General features: G+C 34.8%; 1 protein-coding gene across 1 annotated transcript in view; it reads right to left on the reverse strand.

Moving 5' to 3' along the window:
- Positions 1-15328, reverse strand: part of LOC131854227 (CCAAT/enhancer-binding protein) — a 28556-nt gene extending 13228 nt beyond the window's left edge. Inside the window, exon 1 of the mRNA XM_059205360.1 lies at positions 14480-15328. Coding sequence (XP_059061343.1) covers positions 14486-15328 — 843 coding nt within the window. The 3' untranslated portion in view covers positions 14480-14485. The remainder of the gene's footprint in view (positions 1-14479) is intronic.
- Positions 15329-16212: the final 884 nt, after the last annotated feature.

The following is a 16212-nucleotide window of genomic DNA, read 5'->3' on the forward strand; positions in this document are numbered from 1 at the left end:
GTTACAATTGAGATATACTCCTATATCTTTAATTAGTTTAAATACTATTAATATCCGTACTATATTTTTTAATAGATGATAATGGAATGTTGCTACTCCCTGAGCTAACGGTATACGCTGGTGGGGCACCAGTGGAGGACTATATGTCATGGTATCACTAACATAGAAAACAAATACTTAAAGATCTTGGCCTTGCTAGAACTTCAGTACGTCCTATATTGGAACGTGTATCTAAAGCGGCCCTAGCAGGCTCCTACCACATTTGCTTGGGCAGGGAGAGAAACACGAGCGGAGACGGTGAGTGTTGAGTGAAAATGGACTCTTAAACGTACACCTGGGAACTGCTTGGAGTTTCCCTCTCTGCTACACGTTGGATGCTGGGTTCAGCACGATTAATCCATAGATGCTAATAACTTCGTCTCTCTATACACGCAACGTTCCATAAGAATCGGCCAATCCGTTTCGAAGTTTTATTACAAGGACTGACACGAGAATTTTATACATCAGATAAGGTAAGTTGCTTGGCCATCTGACTACGTCGGTAATTTGGTGCTGCAACTTCCCCTGTTGAAGCAGAGGCAGACCAAGGAAAGGGAGGATGTACTTGCTAGGGACATGATAGAGTGTGAGGACGATGTCAGGTACAGGGTAAAGTGCCGGAGAAAAATAAGGAAATCTGACCCTAACTCCATGTCGGATATTTAGCTAGGAAGAGAGAAAGAGAGAAGTGAGGGAAGCTGCTTGGCAGCGACTGAAATAGGTTAGACTGAGGTATGCTTGTACATGACTTTGTACATGACCTCCTTACGTTCGCAGTTGCCATGGTTACAGTAAATATCAGTGTGAATTATATGAATTAAATAATAAATGAAATATGAAACAATTACGATGATAACCGCAGCTTACATGAATATCGCGGTCTTCCTGTAACGTATCGCCATGTGATTCCAACGGACCATTGATAAATTAATGAATGGAGTGCGTTCATTAAGTTTCTATTTTTATCTATTCGGTCTACATTAGGGTTTACAATATACACTGAGGACCTCTATAATAATAATAGATACATATTTATTTTACCTATTATTGTATATCTATACTTATTGTTTGTAACGCTCCCGCGTGGAGGACGAGTTCACATGGTAATTAGACCATTACTAACTCTTAAAAATACCTTCCCCCTTTTTCTAATCTATACATATAAATAAAATTGGAGTGTCTGTTTGTAATATTGAAATAACCGTTTTTTACTACATGTATATGAATATAAATACGGTACATACACCAAAATAACATTTTTTACAATTTTTGTCTGTCTGTCTATCGGTCTGTTTGTTCCGGCTAATCTCTGAAATGGCTGTACCGATTTTGACGGAACTTTTTTGGCAGGTTGCTGATGTAATAAGGAGTAACTTAGGCTATTTTTATTTTATAAAATAAAGTTAAATTCCGCGCGGACGAAATCGCGGGTACAGCTAGTTTATACTATAAAGCCTAAGTATTCAAGTACTTATGTATATCAGTTGTTAATTAGACAAGCTCTAGTTCTTCAAAGACGAGTCGATATAAAATTAAAAATAGACATTTTAAATAAGGAAGCGTACAGGAAACAGGATATGTTTTAAATGAATCCTCAATGTCATATTTGATAAGGGGGATTATCAGTACTGGATTCTCTCAACAATTATATTCATATGACGGTTGTCAGGGGACAGTAAAACCTATGAGCTACTAGTGGTCACCTAGTGGTCAAAATTCGACCATAATTAAATTAACATTGAAACTATACACTCAATTTGACCACTGACTATAAATTACATACATATTATACGTAGAAAACCCTAAAAAAAGGTTTGCTCATGAATAAAAATGTTTGTGTTACGCCAGGAATGAAATCACGACCATTGGAAGTAAGGCGTTGTGCTAAACCACAAAAGGAGTCGATTAATAATAATAATAAGTTAGATTCTGCCCGCATTGTACGCCGGTTTCTGTCCCTGGGGCCCTGAACCCCGGCCGACTGTGCTTCTGCCGGGGATATGTTGCCATCTCCTCTCCTTAAAGAGGGGAGATGAGAATTTTTGGGAAAAAAAAAATAATAATAATAATACTCCTGGATGCCAGACCACAAAAGCAGTCGATTAATAAAAATAATAATAATAATAATACTCCTGGACAATTCACACAGCGTTATCTAGTCCCACTAGTCCCATTAGTAGTGGGACATGAAGCAGAGCTTGTGTTATGGGTATCAGGCAATAGATATAAATACATATATACTTTTTTGTAAAAACATACTTAATATATGTATATAGAAAACATCCAGACTGATGCAATAATACTCATAAATACAAATGTTTGTACCTTGCGAAGAACCGAACCCGAGACTATCGGACATAAAGCGGTGTGCAAAACCGCTAAATCGCTGGTTTCAGACAGCTCCCATTACACATTGAAAACATATATTACTAAAGTGGCGCTTTATTTAATTAACAGTCACTATATAAATATGTACAACATTAAAAAAAAATACGAGCTGAGTTTCTTGTCAGTTCTTCTCATCTCGAAATCATTCCGAACTGACCGTAGATTTGACATATCATAAGAGTCTCTAATAGACTTACATGAATAAAGATATTTTGAATTTGAATTTGAATTTTGATATTGAAGACAACAACACCAATTATTAAATAAGACCTAGGATATATACTAAGTTTACGGAGTAGTTTAAAAAATGTTATTGTTCAGTATTGCATAATGCTTGCCTGCCCAGGCGCAGGTGGGCGCCATGTTGGAAAGTTTAGACGGTGGCCGGGGAAATCAGTGCGCCGAAAACAGACTCACTGCTGCTGTTAACTGCATTGTAAAAAGCAAGTTCTGACTACAAAAAATCAGCTCCTACAACTAGATTAGACTTTTTTTGTATGTTACATTAAAAACCGATTTTGATTAATCTTTTTTATTTCCTAGTTACTTCTCGTTTGGTTCTATATAAATTTGATCAAGATTTGTCGATATTATACATATGTGTGATATGTTTTTTTATTTTAAATATATAAGTTCCATTTAAGTAAATTTGATTAATATATTATATTATTAGGTATTATATGAATTTTATGTCACGCGCTCTTATCGTTTCCAATTCAAGATTAGATTTTATGATTCCTATTTTAACCGGAAGAGTTAAAAAAGATATAAAAGATAGATTTAAAAAATATATCAAGAAATGACTTTTTGTTTAATTCTTAACCAACAATGACGTTAATTTGATTACCAAATTTTATCAAGAGATTACTTTATTTAAAGAAACTATTTTTACCCTATTATTCCATAAAATTAGTCTCATCCTACGCTAGTGTCCCGCCAGTGTAAATCGATTTTTTTCTAACGGTTTACACTAAACGCATGCGGCTGCACCATTCCAATAAGATCCATACAAAAATAACAAATACCAACTAATATAATTTCACGCAGCAAATGTTTACTACAAGAATAATTTGAATGCCTCATGCGTCATTAAAGGGCTGAGTAACGACAAATAATGCAGCGCATGCGCATACTAACCTCAAGTGGCTACAATGCTTGACCTAATTATCGCGTTAATGTATTTTTTTGTCACCCACTAACAATTGTATCGAATATACGTTGTTAGTAAAATATATATAGTAATAATATATGAAAATGGCCGCCATCTTGAAATTTATTTATTTATTACACTTTATATTAATTATTATAGAAAAAAAATATTTTAACAGCAATGCAGGGATTGCTAAGCTCAAGACTTGTATCACAGGAATCAAATATTATTATTGAGTCAAACAAAGTACACGTAATTTTACTGATAATTAAAGTTATTATGTTAGAGGCAGGCATCGCTTTGATTAATAAATTTTGATAAAAATATACTCCTGCTTTATGAGCTTCCATTCCATTATCATCAATTAATAATTTAGCATCCATCTAGTCTCACGCATAGATACATTTTTTTGTAAATTCGACCGTGCGAGGAATCGAACCCGCGAGCATCTGAGTAAGGCAGCATGCTAAACTATAGTATTTTTACTTTAGCATCCATCCAGTCCCACGCTAAACAGAGAATATGTTATGGGTACGAAACAATTGCTGTAAATACATAGATACATTTTTTTGTAAATTCGACCGTGCGAGGAATCGAACCCGCGAGCATCTGAGTAAGGCAGCATGCTAAACTATAGTATTTTTACTTTAGCATCCATCCAGTCCCACGCTAAACAGAGAATATGTTATGGGTACGAAACAATTGATGTAAATACATAGATACATTTTTTGTTAATTCGACCGTGCGAGGAATCGAACCCGCGAGCATCTGAGTAAGGCAGCATGCTAAACTATATACATGTATGTGGTATACCACCGAGGCGTCAAATACCTATTCGTCCTATGAAATTTTTGTGTCAGTGTGTTTGTAACAAAACTCCACCGAAACGGCTTGAGCAATTCTTGTTTTTCTTATTTATTCAGTACGTCTGGGAAGTAAGCTATTTGTTATACATCTAGTAAAAAAAAAAGTTATTATCACTTTACCAGTAATTAACCTTTATCAGGTGGTTACTTCCTGACAATTTTTTTTCGTAATTAAAAAATACATATGACCTAAAATTTAAAAATTATGCCGATATTGATTAATATCGCTATTAATATATTATATATTAATAGCGATATTCAATTTATATAGCAAAACAACGTTTGCTGGTTATAGTCTATACATCTATACATATAAATAAAATTGGAGTGTCTGTAATATTGAAATAACCATTTTTTACTACATGCAATTGAATATAAATACGGTACATACACCAAAATAACATTTTTTACAATTTTTGTCTATCTGTCTGTTTGTTCCGGCTAATCTCTGAAATGGCTGGACCGATTTTGACGGGACTTATTTTGGCAGGTACCTGATGTAATAAGGAGTAACTTAGGCTACTTTTATTAGATAAATAAAGTTAAATTCCACGCGGACGAAGTCGCGAGTACAGCTAGTATATTATAAAGTCCAAGTTGTACGCCGATGGTAAGTGGCAAACATTCCCCTGCGTGACATAAGGCGCTCGTTTGACACACATACTAGTTGGTTGCGAAACATCTGCGCGCGCGCCGTCTGGCACTGCGGTCGCTCCTCCATTGCCGATTCACTTTTTTTCAATTTCCGATATCGGCCTATTAATATTTCATATTGTTTTGCAACTATAAACAAGAAAGCAGCGTACGAATATTCTCGTACATGTACGAGAATTGGCCTTTGGTATTAAGATATTTTCATCGTAGTATTAAATTTAGGAGTAGAGTCCTCCTGTGTACGCTTATATTGTTAAATGAACTGCCGAGGTTTTCTCTCGAGACTAAACTACAGCATGGGGTTGTTCAAGAAGGGTATATTAAGGATTCGTTGTAGGCAACGTCCACGTGACACCCCTGGTGTTTAGGGGTCAATAGGCTACGGTAACCCTTTAGTATCAGATAGGCTATATGGTTGTTTGCCATCATTGTACTATAAAAAAATGGTGTACGATATTTTGACTTGATCTGATGAAAATCGTACAATAATTTTTACGAGTTTCAAGATTTTCGACGCTAATGTAGTAGATTTTATCATAATAAAAGTGTAATGTGTGTATCATATTATAATATATAATCTCAGGACAATTCACACAGCGCCATCTAGTCCCAAGTTAAGCTAGCTAAAGCTTGTGTTATGGGTACTAGATAACTGATACAAGTACATAGATAATTTTGTTTTTCGTAAGTACATACATATTATACATAGAAAACACCCAGACTGATACAAACAATCATACTCATGAGTACAAATGTTTGTGCCGTGCAAGGAATCGAACCCGCGACCATCGGACATAAAGCGGTGTGCTAGACCGCTAGACCACGGAGGTCGTCAAAGTATTCTTAAGATATTACGTGTTCAAAGGATTGATAACCCTATACTGACCTGACAAACTGTACGGTTGAAAGCCTATGGAAAGGACAGAAGTAATTATTATCTGTACTAATATATTATTAGTTTATTTGTTTATTTATGACAGAAACTATTGATTCTAATTTTAAATAATATTTCAATATTGTATAGTCCATTTATCGAGGAAGACTATCGGGTACATAATATCACGCTACAACCAATAGGAGCGTAGTTGAAATGAAAAATGTTACAAAAACGGGAAAATATCCAGCAGACGAAATTGCTTTAATGCTCATAAGCGAGAGATTTATTTATTTTGTTAGCCGAGTACTACTTATTTAGTCTGCTTAATCTTGTGAATCGATGCTATTTAGACACTTTATGACGTTTTTATATTCCATTGCACATTCAACGAGAGATTTAAGCGAGAACAAGGCATAAGAAACTACGAATTTATTGTAGTCTATATATATTATTATTACGTTTAAAAAAAAACTACAATTTAAAGGATAAAGTTTTTTAAAGAACTTTTTCGTCTTTCACGACATTTGTTTCGACTTCTTCCAAATTTCCGTATCTCTACACAGTATAAAACAAAGTGGCCTCCGTAGTTTATTTGCTTATATAGACTAGCTGTTGTGTTAGCCGCGACATCATTCGCGTGGAAATAAATTTTATATTTCTAAAATAAAAGAAGTTACTCCTTATTAGCTACCTGATAATAAAAGTCTCGTCAAAATCGGTCCAAAAAGAAGCCTAAGTTACTCCTTATTACATCAGCTACCTGCTAATAAAAGTCCCGTCAAAATCGGTCCAGCCATTTCAGAGATTAGCGGGAACAAACAGACAGACAGGCAAAAATCGTAAAAAATGTTATTTTGGTATATGTACCATATTTATTTTCATATGCATATATTACAAACAGACACTCCCATTTTATTTATATGTATACCTAGATATATGCGTGTACAGAACAAGCCGAGAAATTTAATGATTTATAATACTTCCTGGTGCGAAGCTGGAACGGTTCGCTAGAATATGATATATTAGTAAAAAATGAGCATTTGAAATTAGTGTAACTTTCAATATTTTGTATCTTTCATATTTTACAATATCGATTAAAAAATAAAATGAAACTCATACACATTGTACATAAACTCATCCAAAAAACACAAAAGGCATATTAACGAAAAAAGTGAAAGTGAGGCGAGGCACCGTGTGACGCACACACGCACACTGTACGTACGCTCACGCACACGCGTGTAAATTATTAAATCTAAACCGTGTTCACACAAGCGCGGGCGCAACTGACGCGCGTGTTCACACAGGGTGGAAAATGCAATTATGTATTACACACTCAACATGGCTATAGAATTTTGTAATCATATACTTCAAATCGAATCAAAAATCATTAATTAATGTAGGACATTTTAGGCACTTATGAACGTAAATTTTATGCATTTATTCATCTATACATCTATACATATAAATAAAATTGGGGTGTCTGTTTGTAATATTGAAAAAACCGTTTTTTACTACATGCATATGAAAATAAATATGGTACATACACCAAAATAATATTTTTTACGATTTTTGTCTGTCTGTTTGTTCCGGCTAATCTCTGAAATGGCTGGACCGATTTTGACGGGAATTTTTTTGGCAGGTAATTGATGTAATAAGGAGTAACTTAGGCTAATTTTATATTAGAAAAAATCTTTTATTTTAGAAAAATAAAGTTAAATTCCACGCGGAAGAAGTCGCGGAAACAGCTAGTTGGTTTATAAAAACTGTAAGCTGCATTTTCAGAACATAATAAAATACGTTATTCTCATATACTATTGTAAATTTAATGCGGTAATTATTTGTAAGTATAATTAGGAAAAATCACAGGATCTTTTTATTGAGATCCCGATATTTCTATTAACATCAGAGCGACATTATATCCTTAGAATGGTTAGAGATGGTTTTAGTTTACTTTACATTTTCCAGATAGTTCGTGTTCCATATACTTCAATTCTTCGATATTAATCGCGTATTTTTTTATGTTTTTTACAGTAATAAACACTTAAGAGAATTTATTTACTTGCAAACTTTTTAAATATGTTGTTTACTGGAGGTTAACTTGACTTTCTCGAGGTAGAATACGTATGCTTATTATTAATTCCCGACATCGACAAAGGTACCTCCGAGTACACCCTGTAGTTTTTTTGTAATCCTACACACCGTCGCGCCATCCCTCCGGCGGGGTGACGTTCTTTGGAAAATATTTCCTCGCTTTAAAAAAAAGATCTAATTGGATTTAGAAAGTGCCGTGTATCTGTCGCTCCGACCTCGGTGTCGACCCGTGTGTACACACTTAAGTTGAATCATCGTCAGTGGGCGAGCTACTCCTACTTATGCAGTCCTGGTTGTTCGTATGTAAATTCGTGTTGGTGTTGTTAATGGGTGGAAAAGTGCGTGAGAAATTAGTATCGATAATCTATAAAATAGATTTATATTCGCTACTAATAGAAATAGAAGTTTGAAATAGAAATAATGAAGTAGAAATGATATAATAATAATATCTCAGGACAATTCACAGCGACATCTAGTTTCAAACTATGCAGACAATTGATATAAATACATAGGTTTTTTTTTAATACATACTATTCGACAAATCCATACAAATAATGATATTCATGAATCCTTACTAATATTATAAATGCGAAAGTAACTCTGTCTGTCTGTCTGTCTGTCTGTCTCGCTTTCACGCCAAAACTACTGAACTGATTTAAATGAAATTTGGTACCCATATAGTCTAGACGCCGAGGAAGGACATAGGCTACTTTTTAATGCGAAAAAAGGGTTGTAAGGGGTTGAAAATGGTAATGCAAGGTTATCTTTATGCGGTTGAATACACACTTATTATAATAATGGCTTAACTAAAAAATTAGATATTTTGGAAAGTCTACTTTATAATTGTGTTATTAAGTCTATTTTCAAAAATTTTTAATTTCTGAATTACACCAGTATTGTACTAGATATGCGACTTATTAACGCTCATATGTCATAAATAAACATATATGTCTTTTGTATATGTTGCGCGCGCAACTGATTATTGTCAATCCGTTGTCTCCTTATGAATTTAAATGAATAAACGTTTGCTCTGCAATTTTATTTGATAAATACATAAATATAATCCTGGTATAGCCTATAACTGATGACCCTGCTCTTGGACAAGAGCGTAAGAACATATTATTAATATTTTTGAAGAATAAAACAACATATAATATTAAAAATGTTGTCAATACATATGAACAACATTTCCTTGGAAGAAACAACATCTACCGTTCCATCCGAGCTATTCAGGTTCGGAATACGCGTTTCTTCATTCTGGCCAGTAGAGTCAGAGATATGGTTCGCGCAAGTAGAGGGATAGTTTGCAATTTAGAATATCACATCTATTATTTTGATTTAACAAAATTTTATTATGTTATTGGCCAACTGGACCACCAATTTTCAAAAGAATTTAAAGAAATGTTTAAACTGTTTATTAAATATAAATAAATATGACATTTAAATTTGTAAATATCACATTGTCACCATTCAAGGGGTAAAATAAAATAGCAGATAAAAGTTTTTATGGAAATTCGTCATATTTGAAGCTAGAACGATGAAGCTTTTTTCTTACGCTTATTATGAAAGTGAAAGTGACTCTGTCTGTCTGTCTTAAAAGCCAAAACTTCTGAACTGATTTAAATGAAATTTAAAGTCTAGATCTTGAGATAGGACATAGGTTACTTTTTAATGCTAAAAAGGGTTATAAGAGACTGAAAGAGGAATTTTTAAAAGTTTAAGCTTCAATCTTATTTTTTTGCGTATTGATTAAATATAATTAACGAAAATGGGTTGTAAGGGTCAAAAGGGGAGTTAAAATGCTGTATGTATGTATTGTCATTTTTTAAAGCTAGAAACTTGAAATCCACTTTTTAGGCTGTTGAGAAAATATCAGTACCTACCGCCACAGGACTCAGCCATAAATGGTTACAGTATAGCGACATCTTATCATTGGTACATGATGACACTAATATAAGTAGCATTAAAAAAAACAAGAAAAAGGGTTATAAGGGGTTGAAAGGGGAGATGTAATGTATGTATGGTATGTATGGAAGTATCTTCATTTTAAAGATAGTAGTTTGAAACTTAGTTTTTGGCTGTTGATTGAATTGTATGGAATTATGTAAGAAAATTTTCATTATTGAAGCTAGAACGACGAAACTTTTTTATTGTATAGATTATTAATATATATTTTTTATTATTTGGTCAAAGTCACTATTTTACGCGGACGAAGTCGCGGGTACAGCTAGTAAACAAATATTTGTAGTCTGCGAGAAAATGAACCCGCGACCATTGGAAGTAAGGCGGTGTGCTAAACTGCTCGACCAACGTGGCCGTCAAAATAACAAGGAATATCCTTAATTTAGATCAAATTATAAGTATTTTTAACCATTTGTATACCAGCTATCACTAATTTTGTGAAGCCCAATGACCAACCCCACCTGGATATATTTAGTGAGCAAGATTAAGTACAAGTATTTTTGACTACATGTTGCCCGCGATAAAAAAATGTCTAAAACAAAAGTAGTCTAAGTTACTCCTTGTAATGCGAATGAAAGTCAAAATCGGTTCAGTCGTGTCAGAGATAAGGACATGACAAAAATTTTAAGTTTCATATAATCCAGTAAAACCTTGACTTTAAAAAAATGTTTTTATTTTTTATTAAAAAAATAGTTTTTGTGTTTACAACATTAAGAAAGTAGCGAGTAACATTGAAAAATAGACATTTGACAAAGAAGAAAGAGACTTAGCACATAAAGAGAAGGAACTAAGAGGATTAAAGAAAGTGCATGAACACAAAAGAAAAGATGGATGGCCTGTCTGAACCATGATATGCATAATAGTAGAGTAAAATCAGACTCTCCTATGATGAGACCTCATAAGACTTATCTTTATAAGACCTAGTAGAAGAAGGAAGACACGTCGCCCCAAATACTAAGTAATTATGATTTGAAATAAATATGCATACAAGAAAAGTCCGTTAAAATTATTCAGAAACACATCCGTGTGAGAGTTGACAACAAGAAAATACTAAATAATTAGCTATTCATGTAACCTCTAAATCTCCAAATACCTACTGTCGATTTTACACTTTCCTGCATTTAACTGAAACTAAAAACCACCCGAACCATTGTTCCGTGAGCGGGCAAACATAAAATAGTTAAAATCAACAAGTCAAACCGACGGAAGCCGTTAAGTAGGGCACGAGAATCGAAAATTTCGATTGCTGCAGCGGAAACGCTAACTTATAACAATTCGTTTATGGTCCATTTTCGTGCAGTTAAGTTTTGCGGTGAAAATGAAAGTTGCGAGCAGACAACATTTTGCACAAACGAATTTGAATACCGAATTCTCAATCCGGCGTTCAAGAGTTATGACTTTGCTCTTTATGGAATCTGTTGCCCTGGTATCTTCGAATTGCTTTTCAGCTGAGCCACCTAAGTAAATTAACCCAAACATATTATGTATTTTAACCGACTTCAAAGAGAACTATTAACTTAATTGTATTTTTTACTTGGCTGTAATAGAAAAGAGTAAAATATTTAAGACATTATTAATTAAAAAACTATGTATTACATACTCGGAACATTTCCAGGTAAAGGTCAAGTTATATAAGTAACCTGAATCATCAATTACGTAACTTAGTTCAATAATAGTCATATAATATTCTATTTAATACTATTACTAATGTAATAAAGCCTATCCTACTGCTGGAGACAGATTACTACCATCCCTTCAGATGTTTCTATCGTACATCACCTCGAATAGTCCTGGACTGGACTTCACCGGGCTATATCTATTTAGTGTAACAGTTACTCTGGGTGAAGATCATGTCATGCCATATTCCCCTTTAATCCTTAGCAATTTCGACACAATCAAAAAGATATTTATCGTAACAGATAGTGGTCAACCTTATTGCTTATGTACATAATTGTGATTTAGTATACTCGTGTCTAGAGCCCTAAAACATAGAAAATAAATTTTACAAATGTAAATCGGTTTGTTTTTACTTCTTACTATAAATCTAAGATATTGAAGATTTTTTAATTATAGATTAGTTAATAGAAGTATATTATTGTTTTCTACATTCATTTGTACATACAATGGGCTTGATTTTGAATCACAAGGTCATGTTCCCCTTATGAAACCAAACAACAAAAATGCATTATCAACCTGAATTTGTAAAAACTAATTTTATTGCTTTCATGCTAATTCAATTCTTTATTTTAATATGGATGATACTTTTAGAACTAGATAATCTGTAATAATGACATCAATAAGAAATTTTGTTTCTTAATTTAACTTTATATAGACTCATACTTTATTGTTGTGTATGTAATAAATAACTTTATTGTAACTTAACAAAAAAGTTTTACAACATATAAAAACATTGACTGCAAGAAAAAAAGAAGAAGACAAATCTGTAATAAAATTCGATGCTTGGAGGTCTTACAAACGAACATGTTATATTTTTTCATAGATTTCGGGTATTAATGACGGTCCAATGCCTTCCGTATATGTTTTCCTGGTAACCTCATCTTCAGTCTCTATTTGTCTATGTTTTATGACACACCATTGTTTAATCTGATCATGGGTTCACTTGATTGCAGTCACTTAACGTTATCAATATTTATATTATCACTTTATTAAAAAAACATGCATTCTATTGTTGTAGTAATATATGTATGTATATATATTTTTATCGTTCATTACTTGATTGCAATTCATTTTAATTATGCATTAGTGCTGCGTCAGTTGACATAAATTAGTAGAAATATATATAAACTTAATATAACCAACCACTTTGGGATAGTCATATTTCTTTGATTATACCACTCAAGCACAATGAGCAAGAAACTTGTGTGGCTGTAGTTATATCGATTGTGCTTTTGAAAACAGATAAATCAATCATACAATATAAATTTTAGAAACCACCTAACCAACTCTCTATTGATAAAAATCACAATAACAAAACAAGTTTGGCTTTGTAATGTAATCTAATCACATTCGTTGGACCATCCGTGTCTTCGAAAGTGACAGTAACTCGTTTGATCGCGGGTCGCGTACCAATATATTGACTCCAAATTCTGAATCAAACCATTGTGGACATGATTGCATTATATAATTTCACTAGCTACCCGCCCCGGCTTTGCACGGGTGTATATGTATTATACATATAAACATTCCTCTTGAATCACTATATACTGCTAAAAACTGCATTAAAATCTGTTCTAAACTGCATTAAAAAGATCTAAGGGAAAGGGACTTCATTTTATACTATTTAAAGTATTAGTACCTTAAAATATATCAAAATACAGCTCATATCTTAGGAATTGCATGCGAAGGCATCGGTGGTCTCGTGTTTGTTGTGCAAACATTGTATTTATGAGTATGATTGTTTTTATACGTCTGCATATTTTCTATGTATATAATGTAGGTGTATCAATCGTTTAGTACCCATAACACAAGTTCTGCTTAGCTTGCGACTAGATGGCGCTATGAGAATTGTCTTGTTATTTTTATTATTATTAACATTTTCAAGTGTTACTTATATAAAATAGTCTATATCCTTATATAAATAAAAATCCCCTTCATGATATTCGGTCCCGCACTAAAGTACATATCTACGCAACCAAGTTTTATTACATTAGACTATTAAGTAGTAATTTTGTTCATTTTAAAGTACATACGCCTATGAGTGACTCGTAGTAATTTGATTTTGATGAATATGGATTGGACAAAACATTTGCCGGGTTGTGTAGTATATTTTTATACTATAAAATACTATTATGTCATTTAATTACATTCTGATACAGTAACCGAGTTACGATTATACGAACTATTAACATATTATCGCTTCACGACATTTTTTCTATCAATAACAAGATTTCTTTATAAAATTTTTCAGATTTTCTCAACACGTTCTGTTCTCCTGGATGCTTACAAAAGCTTTTCAAATACACGTGACCGTGTTATAACATAATCACGTGTATTGAATCATTAACATAACGCAATTACAAACAATGTTATATAAATGGCCTGATAGTGACACATGCTTATTCAAAAAACGTGATTATAGAAAGCGCAATATTGTCCCCGTCATTTCCAATCATGTGCAATTAGCAACACTGATGTCAGTTGCATTACTTAATTTAAAACAATTATGTCGCCCTTAACAAGAATTTAATAGGGATTTCCTCGAAATAATTGTTGTTATTAAAGGAAACTGTAATGCTCAATCACTTAATGAGATAATTGTGAATTGAAGAAAAATGTAATAGCTGATTGTAGACTTGTTGCAAGCGAAAACACATTGCGCAATACTCCCATAAAATTTTCTTTACACTATATGATTTATGACTTTCCACAATCAGTAGCACATTTTAGTACATGTCACACACAAGAGAAGCGCAGTTCAAAACTAACACTCACCTATGGTCAAAGCGTATGATCTGGCGCATGAGGGGCACCAAGTTGCAGCATCGATCGGCAAAGCTCCGTGATCTCTGGATGATTCAGATTGATTAGATGCACGTACATCTGTTTGTGTAGGCTCAACTCTCCCGACACAGCCTCCAGCCTCTTTAGCAGCGCCTCTTTCTCTCTAAGCAACGTTTTCACTTTTTCCTCCACTTCTCTGGAACGCACTTTTGCTTTTTCACGGGATTTCCTCACAGCTATATTGTTGCGCTCACGCCGCCTCCTGTACTCGTCTGTGCCTTTGTCTATCACTTTACCTGACGAGCGTCGCGCTGGTGCAGGCTTGTGTTTCAGGAGAGGAGGGAGTAACGGTGCGCCTAAAGGTGGCAAAGGTGTAAATCCTCCACCGTACGGACCACTCACACCAACCGGTGGCTGAGGGTTATACTGGCCAGTATACTGTGCACATGTCACTGATCTCCTAAAATCATGAGGCTCTGGTGGTTCCTCCTTGATCGGCGGCGCTTGTTCATGTCCCGAGTTGGGCTGGACTGGAGCAGCGTACGAGGCTCCCGAGTGCACTGGCTGGGGCATATACGCTAACGTCGTTCTAGCAAAACTCTGTCTGGGCTGCGGAGAGCGGCCACCGGGAAGTATCTCCTGGAAGAGGGCCATGGTCTCCTCCCCCCGGAACTGGTCCTCGATGAGGTGTTGCAAATCCAAGCTGATTTCCTGTCCATTGAGCTCGTCTAGGTCGGGAGGAGGGAAGGGTGTTCTCTTGTCGTCCACCGTCTTCTTGAGGTCGGGCTGCGGTGGCGGCGGGGGCGCTGCCGCCGCGTCGTACATCTGCGGGGACTCCATGCCGCCGGCCGGGCCGGTGGCGGGCCCAGCGGCGCCGGCGGCTCGAGCCTCCACTTCAAAGCACTGAGTGGCAGCCACTTGTACACATGCACCGTCCGTCAATCCGAATATTGTTTGTTGTAGTCGCGTGTTTGTCACGTGTTGACACTGGAGGAGCGTGAAGTAGCGCGTGCGAGCGCTACGAGAGTCGGGCGCGGACTGGCGCGGGCGCCGGCCCACTGCTAACGCAAGGTTGCGCGGAAGGAAGTGCGCCGCGCTGAAAGTTCTCAGTAAAAGTTTGGGGGTGATCACTTTGTACGGCATCTCGCCCACTTCATTTTCGCGTCCGTGATATTTTCACGTTTTAATTTGTACGATATCTATAACCCTTATAGATATCGTACAAATTATTAATAAGCTATATTATTATACCACATATGTATTTCTATATATTTATTGATTATTTAAGTTTTGTATATTTACAATGTTGCATTGGAATATAATAATAATTTAGATTTTATCGATACTTGGTAGATATAGAAAAAAATCTAAATTAAAATCAAATCTAAATTATAATTATATTCAATGCAACATATGTATAAGTAGAACCTCTAATATTTTATCCTGCCATCATTGAAAACTGCTAGTTTTATACATTACTAGCTTTTTCCCGCGACTTTGCTCGCGTTAAGAAGTATTATTATTAATTAGGTATAGTTTTTGCGGCTTTACTTTTGTTTCCTTTCTTAGGGGATGCCTACGTCATAGTAGCTTTATGCATGCAAAGTCTCAGCCCGATCGGTTTAAAATTGACAAAGTTTCATACAAACTTTCATCCCCTTTGGAGGTAGAATTAATCAAAATCCTTTCTTAGCGGATGTCTACGTCCTAACATCTACCTGCAT

This window comes from Achroia grisella, unplaced genomic scaffold, assembly GCF_030625045.1.
Source record: "Achroia grisella isolate CSIRO2021 unplaced genomic scaffold, CSIRO_AGI_Agris_v1 utg971, whole genome shotgun sequence".
Classification (NCBI taxonomy): Eukaryota; Metazoa; Arthropoda; class Insecta; order Lepidoptera; family Pyralidae; genus Achroia; species Achroia grisella.